This window comes from Amaranthus tricolor, chromosome 1 (assembly GCF_026212465.1).
Source record: "Amaranthus tricolor cultivar Red isolate AtriRed21 chromosome 1, ASM2621246v1, whole genome shotgun sequence".
Taxonomy (NCBI): domain Eukaryota; kingdom Viridiplantae; phylum Streptophyta; class Magnoliopsida; order Caryophyllales; family Amaranthaceae; genus Amaranthus; species Amaranthus tricolor.
The window spans coordinates 36,756,335-36,772,173 of NC_080047.1; the positions used below are offsets into that span (position 1 = coordinate 36,756,335).

Sequence of the window (15,839 nt, forward strand, 5' to 3'; positions counted from 1 at the left end):
TTATTCATGTCAAATAGTGCACAATGGAGAGAATCTGTGTGTTGTAAATTAAAGCCATTTATTCTATAACTAACCCTATATTTGGGCAAAACAATTCTATTCCATATGCATTGGGCCCAAAGATTAAAAATAAGTTGATGACTACATATCTTAGGATTTTAACCATCAGCTTAAGCTTTTAGTTGAGTTGGTTCACTGATATGGTATCAGAGCCAACATGACAAAAGGTTACGGGCTCAAATGTCAATCACCCCTCATTTAAAGTGAAATATTTAACGCCGGATATGAGAAGGTCATGTGCTGCATTCACACTTTTATCTCAAAAGGCTCTTATTTGAAGAGGGGTGTTAAAATATATAACATATCGTATGGCCTCAACCATCAACTTAAACTTTTGGTTGCTGATTCGATTTTTATTCACGTCCAATCTAACGTCGTGTATGCAATGTTTTTTGAAAGACGACCAGCGGCAGCTAGCATAAGTAAGCTGGGGACAGAAATGGAATTAATGGGTTACATACGTTGCAGCCTGAATACATGCATGGCAAAATAAAGTGTATTAATTGACTAATAGAGTATACTTTTCCAGTTTTGATTTATTATTATAGCACTAGTACAGTATTATTATTATTATTATTATTATTATTATTATTATTATTATTATTATTATTATTATTATTATTATTATTATTAGAATTAAAAAAAAGTAATACATGAGTAAATAAATAAATAATGTCATGACTCATAAATTAGGCCCTAAAATATTATAGAAGAATACCTAATATTATGTATTTTTGTATTACAATTTATCATCGTATAAATAATTAAAAAAACGAAATGTATTGCAAATTTGTTCTGTATAACTTCATATAGTTGATCAATAATTGAATTGATCAGAGCTTAGTCATGGAAATCTCAAGGCCGTCAGCAGGTAAAGGATGTGATAAATAAGAGATTGGTACATCTGGATTCACCATTTCCCACCTACATCATGAAAATACATATCATTAATAAATATTCAATATTTATTATATTGTGTTAATAGAGTAATTAAGAGTAATTAATCTTTCTTAATTAAATTTTGAATTAAATTAATAAACACTTACTTATATCCGATGGCCAAATGATGGATGAACAGGGCCATTATTAGACGAATAATCATACTTCCTGGACAAAATCTTAAGCCTCCACCAAATGGAAGGTATGTTCCATGTTTTGGGCGTGTCTGCATATTAAAATTTTATTACTAGATATAATATATAGTAATAATTTGATGTTTTTTAACTCCCTTTATTTCACTCCGGCTATATTCCATTTATACTTCTTGCGGTCTATCCAATATATTATTAATACTAAATATCACTAATTAGAATAAAATATAGATAGAAATGTGTTTAATGGATAAGATGAAAAAATAAATGAGTTAATTGCTCGTAATTGGCTGGATTATTGAATATTGGAAAACAAATAGAATAACTAATTATCATGTATTGCAAAAACTAGAAGGTATATTAGACTTAAAAGACTTACATCCCATCTATCTGGATTGAAACACATAGGATCATCAAAATTGTTTGGATCATTATGAAGTTGTCTTAGCCATACCATTACTCTCCAACCTTTTGGGATTAAGTAACCTGTAAATATGTTTTTCTTAATTATCAGCATATATTCCATAACATGTAAAATGTTGCCATAATATATAATATATTTATGTTGTAGCTACTAATGAGGTAACTAAACGATATTTATGTCTTTAAATATATACCTTTAAATTCAGCATCTTCCATAACTCTTCTGAATAGAAATCCGGAAAGATTTGCCATTCTAAGCACTTCCTCAACCACCTACAAAGTTGTTCCAAATGAACATATTTTTTTAGAATTTGGAACATAAATAGGTTGACATTACTTATATTTTAATCAAGTGCATGGTGATTAAGGGATGAAAATTAATATTTTCTATATATGAGAATAGAACTCGAACATTTCATAAGAGTGAATTGAAAATTTTTCAGCTACTAATCAACTCATAATTCTTAGCTTTGGGATCTTACTCAACATTTAGCTTCAAAAGAAATATTACTATTATTATTTTAGAATATTCAAAAGTTTTGTCATTTGATGCACGTAAAATCTTAATTTCTTAGCATACTCAACCATGACTACTAGCTTTGAAATAATTTTTAAAATATAATAGACTTAATACATTGATATACACAACCTTTGAAAATTAATAATGAAGTTTGAATACTCAGAATGTGGAATAAAAGTTTTGAAAGATTTAGGAATTTTGAAATTTTCAATTTTATAATAATTGAATTGTTGAGATGATAAGTTTTACTTCGATGATTTTAAAAATTGTGTGCACATTTTGTAAGTCAGTAGAGCTCTTTAATCTATTATCATATGATTTTGGGATGGTATCTCTTCAACTTATGAATTGTGTGGACAATGTGTTTCGCTATTATATGCTAGCTGGCAATGACAATAAATTCGATCCAATATATTAAGAACATACCTTGTTTGTGTACTTGAGCTTTTGAATATCTCCATTTGTGATTTTTTCTCCATTCTTTTCCTCTAAAAGGGCCCTATTTTCTTCCTGCAATATAAAAATTAGGTCATATATTTTTTTAACAACGTGGCTAATTTTTAAATACGAAGGAAATATATATATGTATATATATAAAAGAATGGTACCCTAAGTTTTTGTAGAACAGTAGGAGATTTTGCTAAGAAATAATGACACCATGTCACGGCATAAGCACTTGATATATGACCAAGAAGGATTGAGTTTACAATGTTATCTAACACCTCTTCATCTTTCAAATGTTTTCCTTCGATGTCCGTAGCTTTCATCAATGAATCCATTAAATCACCAACACTTTCTTTAGTTACATCAATATCCTTATTGTTCGTCCTTCTTTTGTCTAGCTCGTTCTTGAAGATCTTTACAATCTTTTCACGACACTAGTGTATTAAACAAAAAATCATTAAGACAGATATTAGATTGTTTGGTTCAGTAATCTTTTTGTTATTTTCATCACTAGCAAAAATAATAAAATATTTTTGATAGTAAGAAAGAAGCTTGATATATTACCTTAAGGGCCTTATAATAAGATGTTCCAGGGATATGCAATGGTGTAGCTCTGAAGCCTAAATTTAAAATCTCATACGCCTCAGCAAGATCTTCTATTTGATGAGTATTAAACTCGAAGCCAACAACATATCTCAAAGTGCAGTCAAGTGTTGCCTAAAGTAATTAGAAAATTTTAATTCATCAATTCATCTTATAATAGAATATAATATATGTTGAACATAAAAGAATTATAAGCTATTTAAGTCATACCTTCTTAAGTTCATAAAATGTTTTGATATTGGATTTCTGAGACCATGATTCAAGGGCTGAAACTATACAAGGTTGAACTTTGTGCATAACCCATGCAAGTGCATCTGGACGAGAAAAACAATTCACAACAAGACTCTTGATTATATCATGACGTTCACCTTCAATTGATATTACTGAATTACGTCCCACTACTTTGTTGGTAGGCCATTCTGCCTTAAAATTATCCCCAGAGTTGAGAATATGTTTGCATAGAGAGGAGGCACATACTATGATGCTTGGAGCCCCATATAAATGAGTTCTATAAACGCCCACGTTATTTCCATACCTAATACATCATATCATTATAAGTAAATGATTAGTACTAGTTTATTAAGGAATTTTTGCCAAACGAATAATAATTGATATCTGATAGCTAATTAGGATGACTGATTAGACTATTTTACATCAACTTTAGCCAAACAAGTACCCCTAAATGAACAAAACTTAAAAGAACATACGTTAATAGGTAGAGTGTACATACCTTTCTATCTTGGATTTGATAAAATCATCGGGACGACGGACAATGTTGAAAAACCATTGAAATGAGAGAGTCTCACCAAGAAAAGGAAGGCCCAAGTAGCCAGGCGGTAGTTGTACTGCAGACTCATCAGAATTAGAGCGTTTAAGTCTAGCCAAAATAGGCCATACGTACCAAATTTCATTCCACCACCATATCAACCACCCCAAAACTGGCAATAACCCTAAAACCATAGTTATCATCCACATTTGTTCCATCTCCTATTTTAGAAAATATATTTGTAAAGAAATCAAATTTTCAGGCAGACTTAATTAGTGTTAATTCAGTCTTGAAATTTGCTTCGCTTGTTGAGAAAAAACCAGAAGAAGGGCAATGCTATATATAGTGCATCGAAGGAAATAATTATATTATATCTCTTAAAAAAAAGACAAAAAACTTTTGAAAAACTAAAAAATAATAAAAGTCCAGCACTCCAGTTTGACTGCCCTTTGTTAGAGTCTTAGAGACTGCGTTCGGGGGTCAAATTGCTATTGTTCAATATTTGCATGAACGACTATTACTCCCTCAGTGTTTAAAATAGGCTCGAGAATTTAATTTGCAGCTGACATTAAAACCAAATATGGCTTTGACAGTATTTTAAAATTAACCGACAATTATATAAAATCAAGGTAGACCTAAGATTCGATTTTAAACCTACCCGAAATAATTGACTTGAAATTAATCCGATGAGACGAATGGACATCCCTACCCCATTCCATTCCAAGTTAATTGCTCCAAAATAATTGTTATCTTTTCGGTCAAATTTGAATATTGGTTTAAAATATGAAGTCAATAACATACTAAAAAAATTTTCTTTTCACATTTTGACAATACTTTTCTCATAGAATTTGAATATGTTATTTTTAGTAAGAGATAGATAGGGTAGTAAAAAAAACTACATTGAAAAAGATTAATTTAGGTTGATTTAGTGTATAATTTTTGACAAAGGAACTAAATTACATTTAATCATGGAGAAAATCCAATTTTGACGCTGTCCAAATTAATTAGCTCTAAATTATTGTTTAATTGGTTTAAGATTATGTAAGGTGATGCTAAAGTGAAGGCACTAGGAACTATCAAGTGTGTAAACCATTTCAAAGATTTGCTAGGTTTCATTCCTTATTTTATCTTATTTTAATCAGTTGATTTTGTATGAAACTGTTTCATTCTGAGATGAAATCATATGACCAATCAATTTTTCTAATTGATCACCTTAAATTTATAAGTTATCACTTAAACTAACTAAATATACATAACTGAGTCCAATAGAAATGATCTCACCAGAAAACTATCTAATTTAACAATTTGTGTATTATTAGTTACTTGCTGCAGTCGGATGTCAATTTTACAGCTATGTATTTCTATGCAATGCACTAACGCTAAACTCTTTATTATTTTTCTAGTACATTTTTGTTTGATTATTATTACATTTTTTTTAATTATTATTATTTTATTTTACTAATACTACTCCATACATTCATCTTTTTATTTTTCTATTTTTGCTTTTTTGGTTTTTAATTTTAAAACAAAATTACGATTCTTCTACCTTTGATCTTGAGCAATTGAGCTTAAGTTTGAGCAATAATTATGAATTAAAAGTATACTATATATTTATGATGCTGAATTACTAGATTTTAACATTATGATTACTATTGCAAGCAATTAAACATGGGGTTAAAAAATTGTATTTATTTATTTTTTTGTTAATTTTGAATTAAGGTAATGGTGTTCAAATATATGCAAAATTAATATTAAGTCGGTTCAAAGACATAACCTAACTTGACCATGAATCAACTCATTTAAATAATACTTCCTCAATTTTCATACTTCCTTCGTTCTGAAATACTTGCTACATAAGGTTTTTGACATTATCTATTGTTCAAGCTTATTTTATAGATTGCTGCTAATGTTTAAGAAAAAAAATATAGTTAAATTGAGATCTTATAAAATTATACTAGTGTACAATTTTACATTTTCAATAACTATATTAAATTTTTAAAGTAAATAGCTAAAAAAACTTTTAAAATTTTTTATAATATTAATATTTTATTAGCATGCATGCACGCATGCATAGGTATACACATATTCGAGCACTATTTTATTTTTAAAAAAATGGTTTTGTATTTTTTAAAGATTTGTTTATCTACACTTATATACTAAAAGTGTTATTCTCAGTAAAATTTCTCGTAATTACTTTTTCACCCTCCAAAAATTATAAAGCATTATTCTTCAAAATATAAATAAAAGTATATATATTATTTGTAATTGAAAATATATTATAACAATAAAATCAATTTTATTTAACAATAAAAAGTGAATATTGGCGATCAAAATAATGATATGTTGTGCCATCGCATGAAAAGTTAAACTAGCTATGTATAAAGATATATCATAAATATAAAGTTTCTAAAAAAAGGCTCCTTTAAATAGGAGAAATTCAAAGGGTTTCTATGTGCTTATTATTCCTCTAATGTGTTCTCAAATTGATTATTATTATTATTTTAAGGAATACACGTTGTAAGTAGTGATAGATAGATCCTTTGTGAATGTGATCTACAATCTATAAATAATGCCCAGATGCAGCTTACTAGTTGGTCTTGCTTGGATGCTTTAAGTCAAGCCTTGTATTTTGACTAAACTTAGCAGAAAGTATACACCCATCTACTCCACTCTTTATTTTCTCTTGACTATTGATTTTTTAAATAAAATCAATACTATTTTAGTTGTATTTTATTGAATTGGTCACAATACTATTCTTTTACTACTATTACTTGGACTAATGAGGAGAATTACAATTTCGCATGGTTAGTGAAAAGGAAGTTGCATTACTTAAAGTATTTAACCAAAGACTAATTTTATGATGGATGGGCATACCTTAATTGTCCGTTAGATTAGTGGTACTAAATGGTAGTAATGAGAATGATTTATAATGTAAAATTTCATCAAAAGTTCCATGTCATTCCCATGGTAATGAAACTTTAATTCCAAAAAGGTTTTTTTTGTTTTCAAATTTTTATTATTACCTAATATACCACCCCTTCTAATCGTAATACATTGAAATGAATTTTATAAAGAAAATAAGATGCTTGAAGTAGGGCAAGCATGACTATCAAGGTAGTCAAGAGATTTTTCAACCAAAATTACCTTAGTTTTCATTTCCGTACCATTATTTATTACCATCTACCAAAAACGCCGTAAGGGATATAATTTCTCCGTCATCTAATGTTCTTAATTATCGTTTAAATGATTTCACTTAAGGAGAGAGTAATCTAAAAAAAGTTTAAGTGAGGTATATAAAAGATAAAATTTATTTATGGGAGATCCTAGATTCTTCTTGTTGTATAGTTTTTTATTACATATTTTTTATTATGAATATTTAGAGATATTGAGACTAAAAAATTATTTTAAAAAATGTGCAAAAAGCAATGGAGAAGTACAAAAGAGAACGGATGGAATAGATCAAATTGAAAACATAAGAAAGAGGTTAGAAGTCACAAATATTGATGAAAAGATGAAAGAGAAATTGTTTAAGAAGGCTTAGACACATGTTTCAAGACAGGGTATATATTAGTAACCAGTAAGATTGATATAAAGCTAGAACTGGATATGAAATAAAGGACGGAATTGAAAAAAAAATATATGAAGGATTTCAATTTATAACTAAGTTGTGATAGATGAAAATCAAAGTGAATGGTGAACAAGAATTTCGTATAGAAGACCAATTGAGTTGATCTACTAACATTATTGTTTCACAAATTGTTGTATGAGACAGTCTCACTGTGAGATATGCCTTATACTTGGGTTGAATAACTCAATGATAGAAACATTTTAATTTATGAACTTCTTATAATAAGGTCGTCTTATCGTGAAACGGTCTCATACACAATGGTCTGTTATTATTATTGTTTAGGATATATTATAATATTATTTTTGTTATATTAAACCAACCACTACATCGAGGTCTGAATCTTCACCCATAATATAATTATTGTTATTTCTATATGTTTAGAAAGGTAGTATTTCCTATGTTTGGAAATTAGGGTTATGTAGGACTTGTTTATAGACAATTCTCTACATATAATAAGCGGAGGTAGGGAAATCAAATATTAAGTGCAGCACATGATTTTTAGGAAAATGTTTGAGATAATGATGATTTCAACATTTAAAAGTGAATATTTCAATTTTTTTTTTCATAACTCATAACCTTTCTTTGACTCTTTATATTCAATTTGTATTGTAGAAAATCATAATATGGAATTTAATTAGAGTTTAGTCAGGTGAATATTGGATTTGTATTACTTTTTTAATGAGAGGAACACCTCTATTTAAACATAATTTGACCATCTAATAAGAAAACTAAATATTATGAAATATTACACTTAAGGAAATTAAATCACAATAATATAGATTATAAATTATAATGTTCTACTTTCCTATACTCCCCCTAAAGTTTTGGTATTGGGATCATCGAGACCGAACTTGCCAAAATATTATTCAACGCTAAAAGGATTTGACAAGGCGACAACCTACGAGGTCGACACTATAGAAGTGCATGCTAAAAGAAAAACGGACGCCAGCGCGTCAACCATTCCACTCAATAGGTATTCTCTTACTTCATCAGCAACACTTAAATGATTGTGATAACAAAAAGGGATTAAAAATTGACAAATTTTTTAAATAAATCGTGCAATTTAAAAAATTATGATATTTTTCTACAATTTGTATATTTAAACAATTAACATATATACTATGAAGTTTGATTAAAGCCTTCAATTTTTTGGGGTCATGTACAGTCGAATATATTGTCTATGTTCAAAACCTTCTTAAGTGATATAAAAACACTAGAAATGAAAGCCTCAAAGAGGTTTAACAATGAAAAATAAATGAAAAATATAATGCAAAGATGAACACAAGTGTATATGAGGTATCTTGGATACCTCCCCCTCAAATGTAGTTTATTATATTGAATTCAACAATTACAAGTATAATAAACCTCTCCTTTTCTTGAGAACAATTTCTCAAGATCACAAATACGTACTAAAGTAAAGTAAAAACACTCTCAAGTTTCTAACAATCAATAGCCCTCTCAATAATATGTGTGTTTGTAGTGAATGTTACTATGAGTGATGAATCTTATTTATAGGCAAGGTATTCAACACTCTTAGTATTCCCTCATATCACATGTAACATCCCAATTAACATCCTAATTAACTATGACAATAAACATTACAATAAACAATAGAGTAATGCACCACATTATTGCATAGTCACTACAAATTCTGACCAAAAACAGAATCCAATGTAGTCTGCTCGACTACCGCTCGACTGAGCCACTACCTCGCTCGGTCAAGCGAGCTTCCAGTAAAGGTATTGACTTGTTCTGGACATTCTGCTCGACCGAGCCAACACTGCTCAACCGGTCAAGCTAGGCACTGCTCGATCGAGCGTCTGGTCAAGCCACTCACAGTCTGCTTCTTTCCTTGTTGCTTTGATTAAGCACCTTTCATCAAACATTCCAAACCTTAAACCACTCATATTCGACACATCTTTATCTACCCTCTCCAAAGTACAAGACAAAGCATGTTCGATTATATGTTTAAAGTTAACGTCATCATTAAGATTATTGACACTTGCTTTAAGAACACTTTAATAATGTTAATGATGAGCCAAATAAAGAGTGGATAATTACCGGAATGTCAAGCAAGGGACCAAGTACAGTTTCACAAAGGTCTAGTCTCTTGTTCACTAACATTACTTCTAAGCTTTCATCAAAATTCAAAACAATCAGGGCAATTCAAATCTAACGTTGACAACCAAGAGCACATATCTTTCCTTGAGAGTAAAAATATTGAATGCTAGTATAGAAACTCGTATATTAATTTATTAGTAGGAAATATATAGAGTTATAAATTAAATGAATAATGTAAGTGTATATTATTATGATTAAATTTATCATATATATTTTTCCATTCAATTAAAAGTATCAAATTCTAGGTTAGACATATTATAGAATTGTTGTAATAAATTATATAAATACTTTACCTAATTTAGCTCTAATGTTAAGAAAAAAACTAAATTCTAAATTTAGGTAAATATTGCCATGTACTCAACTATTATACACTAAAAATTTTCATTTTTCAAGGCACCTGCTTTAACAATCTCCCCCTCAAGTCCAATACACTTATCAACCTCAAAAGTAACTCTCTTTGACCCAAACACACTATCATCAACACCTTTGTGGCCTAGGCTACCACAATCAACTTGTAACTCATACAAGTTCCTCTTACTCCCTTCATGAGCACCATGCTCCCTCTAATGAATTTTAAAACCCCTCCACTTGCTTTGAAATTGCATCCCTTACTCTCAAATCTACCAAATGATATAAGGTTTCTCTCAAAATTAGGTACATACCCCTATGAGCAATGTTTGGATTATATTTTTATAGTCCTTGGGAAGTAAAGCCAAAATTAATAAAGCTTGTTCTTTATCGGTCAACTTTTCATCAACATTTAATAATTGGCACACCAACTTTTTAAATGTGTTAATGTGGTCTTGCATTGTTGTATCCTCATCCTTCATGAGTTGATACAACTCCCACCACAAGTAAAGTTTATTAGTTAGGGATTTGAAAGCATACACCGTTTGTAATTTTTCCAATAAATCACCGGGATCGGTCTCTTTCAAGTAGTGATACTTGATTTCGGGTGCAATGGCAAGTCGGATTGTGCTTACCGCCTTCTTTCTCATTTGTGACCATTTTTGTTCTTCTACATTATTTGGCCTCTCCTTCAATAACGCATCATCAATGCCTTGTAGCACTAAATAATCTTCCACCGAACTCTTTCATATAGCAAAGTTGATTTTTCCATCAAACAATGGAATAGGAAAACTGTTCCATTCATTCATTGTGTCTTTCTTGCTCTTTTAACCTCACTTTCACACCCCAAATAGCCCAAGAAGCACTCCCGCTCTGATACCAATTGAAATGAAAGTCTCAAAGAGGTTTAACAATGAAAAACAAATAAAAAATATAATGCAAAGATGAACACAAGTGTATATGAGGTATCTTGGATACCTACTCCTCAAATGTAGTTTATTATATTGAATTCAACAATTACAAGTATAATAAACCTCTCCTTTTCTTGAGAACAATTTCTCAAGATCACAAATACTAAAGCAAAGTAAGAACACTCTCAAGTTTCTAACAATGCAATAGCTCTCTCAATAATATGTGTGTTTGTGGTGAATGTTACTATGAGTGATGAATCCTATTTATAGGCAAGGTATTCATCACTCTTAGTATTCCCTCATAAATCACCATAAACTCACATGTAACATCTCAATTAACATCCTAATTAACTATGACAATAAACATTACAATAAACAATAGAGTAATGCACCACATTATTGCATAGTCACAACAAATTTTGACCAAAAACAGGATCCAATGTAGTCTGCTTGACTACCGCTCGACTGATCGAGCTAGGCACTGCTCGATCGAGCGCCTAGTTGAGCCACTCACAGTCTGCTTCTTTCCTTGTTGCTTTGATTAAGCAACTTTCATCAATCGTTCAAAATCGTAAACCACCCATATTCGACACATCTTTATCTACCCTCTCCAAAGTACAAGACAAAGCATGTTCGATTATATGTTTAAAGTTAACGTCATCATTAAGATTATTGGCACTGACTTTAACAACACTTTAATAATGTTTATGATGAGCCAAATAAAGAGTGGATAATTACCGGAATGTCTAGCAAGGAAACAAGTACAGTTTCACAAAGGTCTAGTCTATTGTTCACTAACATTACTTCTAAGCTTTCATCAAAATTCAAAACCATCAGGGCAATTCAAATCTAACGTTGACAACCAAGAGCACATATCTTTCCTTGAGAGTAAAAATATTGAATGCTAGTATAGAAACTCGTATATTAATTTATTAGTAGGAAATATATAGAGTTATAAATTAAATGAATAATGTAAGTGTATATTATTATGATTAAATTTATCATATATATTTTTCCATTCAATTAAACGTATCAAATTCTAGGTTAGACATATTATAGAATTGTTGTAATAAATTATATAAATACTTTACCTAATTTAGCTCTAATGTTAAGAAAGAAAAACTAAATTCTAAATTTAGGTAAATATTGTCATGTACTCAGCTATTATACACTAAAAATTTTCATTTTTCAAGGCTCTTTAAGGATAACATTTGTCATTTTCCAACATTTTTATTAATATTATGATATGATTTTTAAAATATTAAATTTTAAATTAGGTAAATATTATCATGTAATCAACTATTATCCACTAAATTTCATTTGTCAAGGTTTCCTAAGAATGACATTTGTCAAGGCTTCCTAAGAATGACATTAAACTTTTATTAATATGTATGATGATTTAATTAGTGTTTTTTTTAAAAAAAAAATTTTCTCTCTTCTCACATAATCTGAACAAGTACAATGGAGAAGTAAAATGCGCGCAAGTTGAAGGAATGAGAGAGGAGGCAAGACTAGTTGAATACTGTTCAAATTTATATCTATTATAGCAATAGTATTTATTATTATATACTTAAAATAAATTAATACATTAATAAAATAGAAGGATACCTAATATTTTGTATTACACTTTATCGTTGTATAAATAATTAAAAAAACAAATTGTATAAAAATAAAGACGATCATGCAATTTTTAAACGTATAAAAAGTTATTTATACATTATCATAAATGCGATGATTATTAATTGGTTCATTCTGCGTAACTTCATATGGTTGATTAATGATGGAAGCAATTAGAGTTTAGTTATTGAAATCTCAAGGCCGTCAGCAGGTAAAGGATGTGATAAATAAGAGATTGGTACGTCAGGATTCACCATTTCCCACCTACATCATCCAAACACATATCATTAATTATTTATATTGTGTTAATAAAGTAATTAATTAAGTGTAATTAGTCATGCTTAATTTCTGAATAAAAATTAATGAAAACTTACTTGTATCCAATGGCCAAATGATGGATGAAAAGGGCCATTATTTAGACGAATAATCATGCTTCCTGGACAAAATCTTAAACCTCCTCCAAATGGAAGGTATGTGCCATGTTTAGGGCGTGTCTGCACATTAAATTTTATTTATTATTAAATATTATAATAATAATTTGATTTTTATTACTCCCATCGTTTCACTCCAATTATAGCATTTGTTTTTTGTAGTCTATCAATAAATATGTGAAAAAATACATATTGTTCAATTGATCGATAGGGTGAATTGGATTGAGTATTTATTATTAGGAAAAAAAAATAGAATAATTATCATACAATGCAAAAAAACCGATATGTTAGACTCTAAGAAACTTACATCCCATCTATCTGGATTGAAACACATAGGATCATCAAAGTTATTTGGATCGTTGTGAAGTTGCCTTAGCCATACCATTACTCTCCAACCTTTTGGGATTAAATAACCTGAAAATATGTTAATTTTCTAGTTATCAACATATATTCTATTTCATATATATTTATGTTGTAGCTATTGATGAAATAACTAAACAAAATTTTAGTTTAAAATACATACCTTTAAATTCAGCATCTTCCATAACTCTTCTGAAAAGAAATCCAGAAAGATTTGCCATTCTAAGCACTTCTTCAACCACCTGGATTATTTTTCCAAGAGAAAATATTTTTTAGAATCGGGTACATATAATTAAATAGTTGACATTAAACATGAAAAAAGTTTGTATTTTTTAATTCATAGATAAAGTTAGAGAATCTCTATGTGGTAAGGGGATGAGATTTAATCCTTTCTATGTATGAAAATAGAACCCAACCATATTATAAGGGTGGATCGAAAAGTTTTAAGCCACTTACCAACCAATAAATCCTTATCTTAATCAACATTTAGAATATTTTGAAAATTTAGCGTATACAACCTTGACTATCTAGCTTGAATAATCCGAATGTGGAATTAGAATTCAATGACAATAGTATTTTAAATTTTTTAGGAGAACTACCGGGATGGTTTGTCACTTATTAATGAATTAAAAATAATGTGCATATTTTATAATTTTATTGAAGCCCTTCGACCAATTATCATATAATTTTGGGATGTTATCTCTTTAATTTATAAATTATGTTTACATCGTGTTTTTTCAATTATATATATACAGCTGGCTGGCAATGACAATAAAATCAAACCAATTTAACAATAATAACATACCTTATTTGTGTACTTGAGCTTTTGAATATCTCCATTTGTGATTTTCTCACCATTCTTTTCGTTTAAAAGGGCATTGTTTTCTTCCTGCAATAAAAAAAATTTTGTCATATATTTGTTTAATAATGTGGCTAATTTGTAATTATAAAGAAAATCTATAAAGAAAGGTACCCTAAGTTTTTGTAGAACAGTAGGAGATTTTGCTAAGAAATAATGACACCATGTCACGGCATAAGCACTTGATATATGACCAAGAAGGATCGAGTTTACAATGTTATCTAACACCTCTTCGTCTTTCAAATGTTTTCCTTCGATGTCCGTTGCTTTCATCAATGAATCCATTAAATCACCAACACTTTCTTTTGTTACATCAATATCCTTATTGTTCGTCCTTCTTTTGTCTAGCTCGTTCTTGAAGATCTTTACAATCTTCTCACGACACTAGTGTATTAAACAAAAAATCATTAGACAGATATTAGATTGTTTGGTTCAGTAATCTTTTTGTTATTTTCATCACTAGCAAAAATAATAAAATATTTTTGATAGTAAGAAAGAAGCTTGATATATTACCTTAAGGGCCTTATAATAAGATGTTCCAGGGATATGCAATGGTGTAGCTCTGAAGCCTAAATTTAAAATCTCATACGCCTCAGCAAGATCTTCTATTTGATGAGTATTAAACTCGAAGCCAACAACATATCTCAAAGTGCAGTCAAGTGTTGCCTAAAGTAATTAGAAAATTTTAATTCATCAATTCATCTTATAATAGAATATAATATATGTTGAACATAAAAGAATTATAAGCTATTTAAGTCATACCTTCTTAAGTTCATAAAATGTTTTGATATTGGATTTCTGAGACCATGATTCAAGGGCTGAAACTATACAAGGTTGAACTTTGTGCATAACCCATGCAAGTGCATCTGGACGAGAAAAACAATTCACAACAAGACTCTTGATTATATCATGACGTTCACCTTCAATTGATATTACTGAATTACGTCCCACTACTTTGTTGGTAGGCCATTCTGCCTTAAAATTATCCCCAGAGTTGAGAATATGTTTGCATAGAGAGGAGGCACATACTATGATGCTTGGAGCCCCATATAAATGAGTTCTATAAACGCCCACGTTATTTCCATACCTAATACATCATATCATCATAAGTAAATGATTAGTTGGTCATACAGCCAAAAAAAATGTTTGGTAAATGGCTTTCAAGCACAAGCTGTTCAGCTGGTTTTTAAGCCAAAATAAAAAAAAGCTACTTCTGTTAGCTTTTTTTGTTGGCTTATTGGCATATTGGCCCATTTTTTTTCTTATAAATGGCCAACAACTAATATTTAATTTATCAAATATCTTCATAAACAGCTGGCTTTTTAAGCTAATTTAAAAGCCAACAAAAACAACGAACATTTTCAGCCAGTCTAACAAGCCAACTAAAAAGCCAAAAACTTACAACCAACAACCAATAACCAATTACCAAACAACCCCTTTATCTATTTAGCTTAACATGTACCCCTAAATGAACAAAACTTAAAGAACATACGTCAATGGGTAGAGTGTACATACCTTTCTATCTTGGATTTGATAAAATCATCGGGACGACGGACAATATTGAAAAACCATTGAAATGAGAGAGTCTCGCCGAGAAAAGGAAGGCCCAAGTAGCCAGGTGGTAGTTGTACCGTAGCCTCGTCAAAATTAGAGCGTT

General features: G+C 29.6%; 1 protein-coding gene and 1 pseudogene across 1 annotated transcript; both read right to left on the bottom strand.

Annotated features, from left to right (window-relative positions):
- Positions 1 to 706: 706 nt before the first annotated feature.
- LOC130826314 (ent-kaurenoic acid oxidase 1-like) lies at positions 707 to 4,224 on the bottom strand. The gene is made up of 9 exons (XM_057691936.1): positions 3,872 to 4,224; positions 3,352 to 3,676; positions 3,103 to 3,255; positions 2,703 to 2,972; positions 2,521 to 2,604; positions 1,769 to 1,847; positions 1,531 to 1,637; positions 1,107 to 1,225; positions 707 to 984 (listed from the first exon to the last, which is right to left on the bottom strand). Exons 1-9 carry the CDS (start codon positions 4,123 to 4,125, stop codon positions 894 to 896), a joined length of 1,482 nt encoding a protein of 493 aa, XP_057547919.1. The 5' UTR covers positions 4,126 to 4,224; the 3' UTR covers positions 707 to 893.
- Positions 4,225 to 12,455: 8,231 nt separating this feature from the next.
- The window catches only part of LOC130826323 (ent-kaurenoic acid oxidase 1-like), a 3,617-nt pseudogene continuing 233 nt past the window's right edge, over positions 12,456 to 15,839 (bottom strand).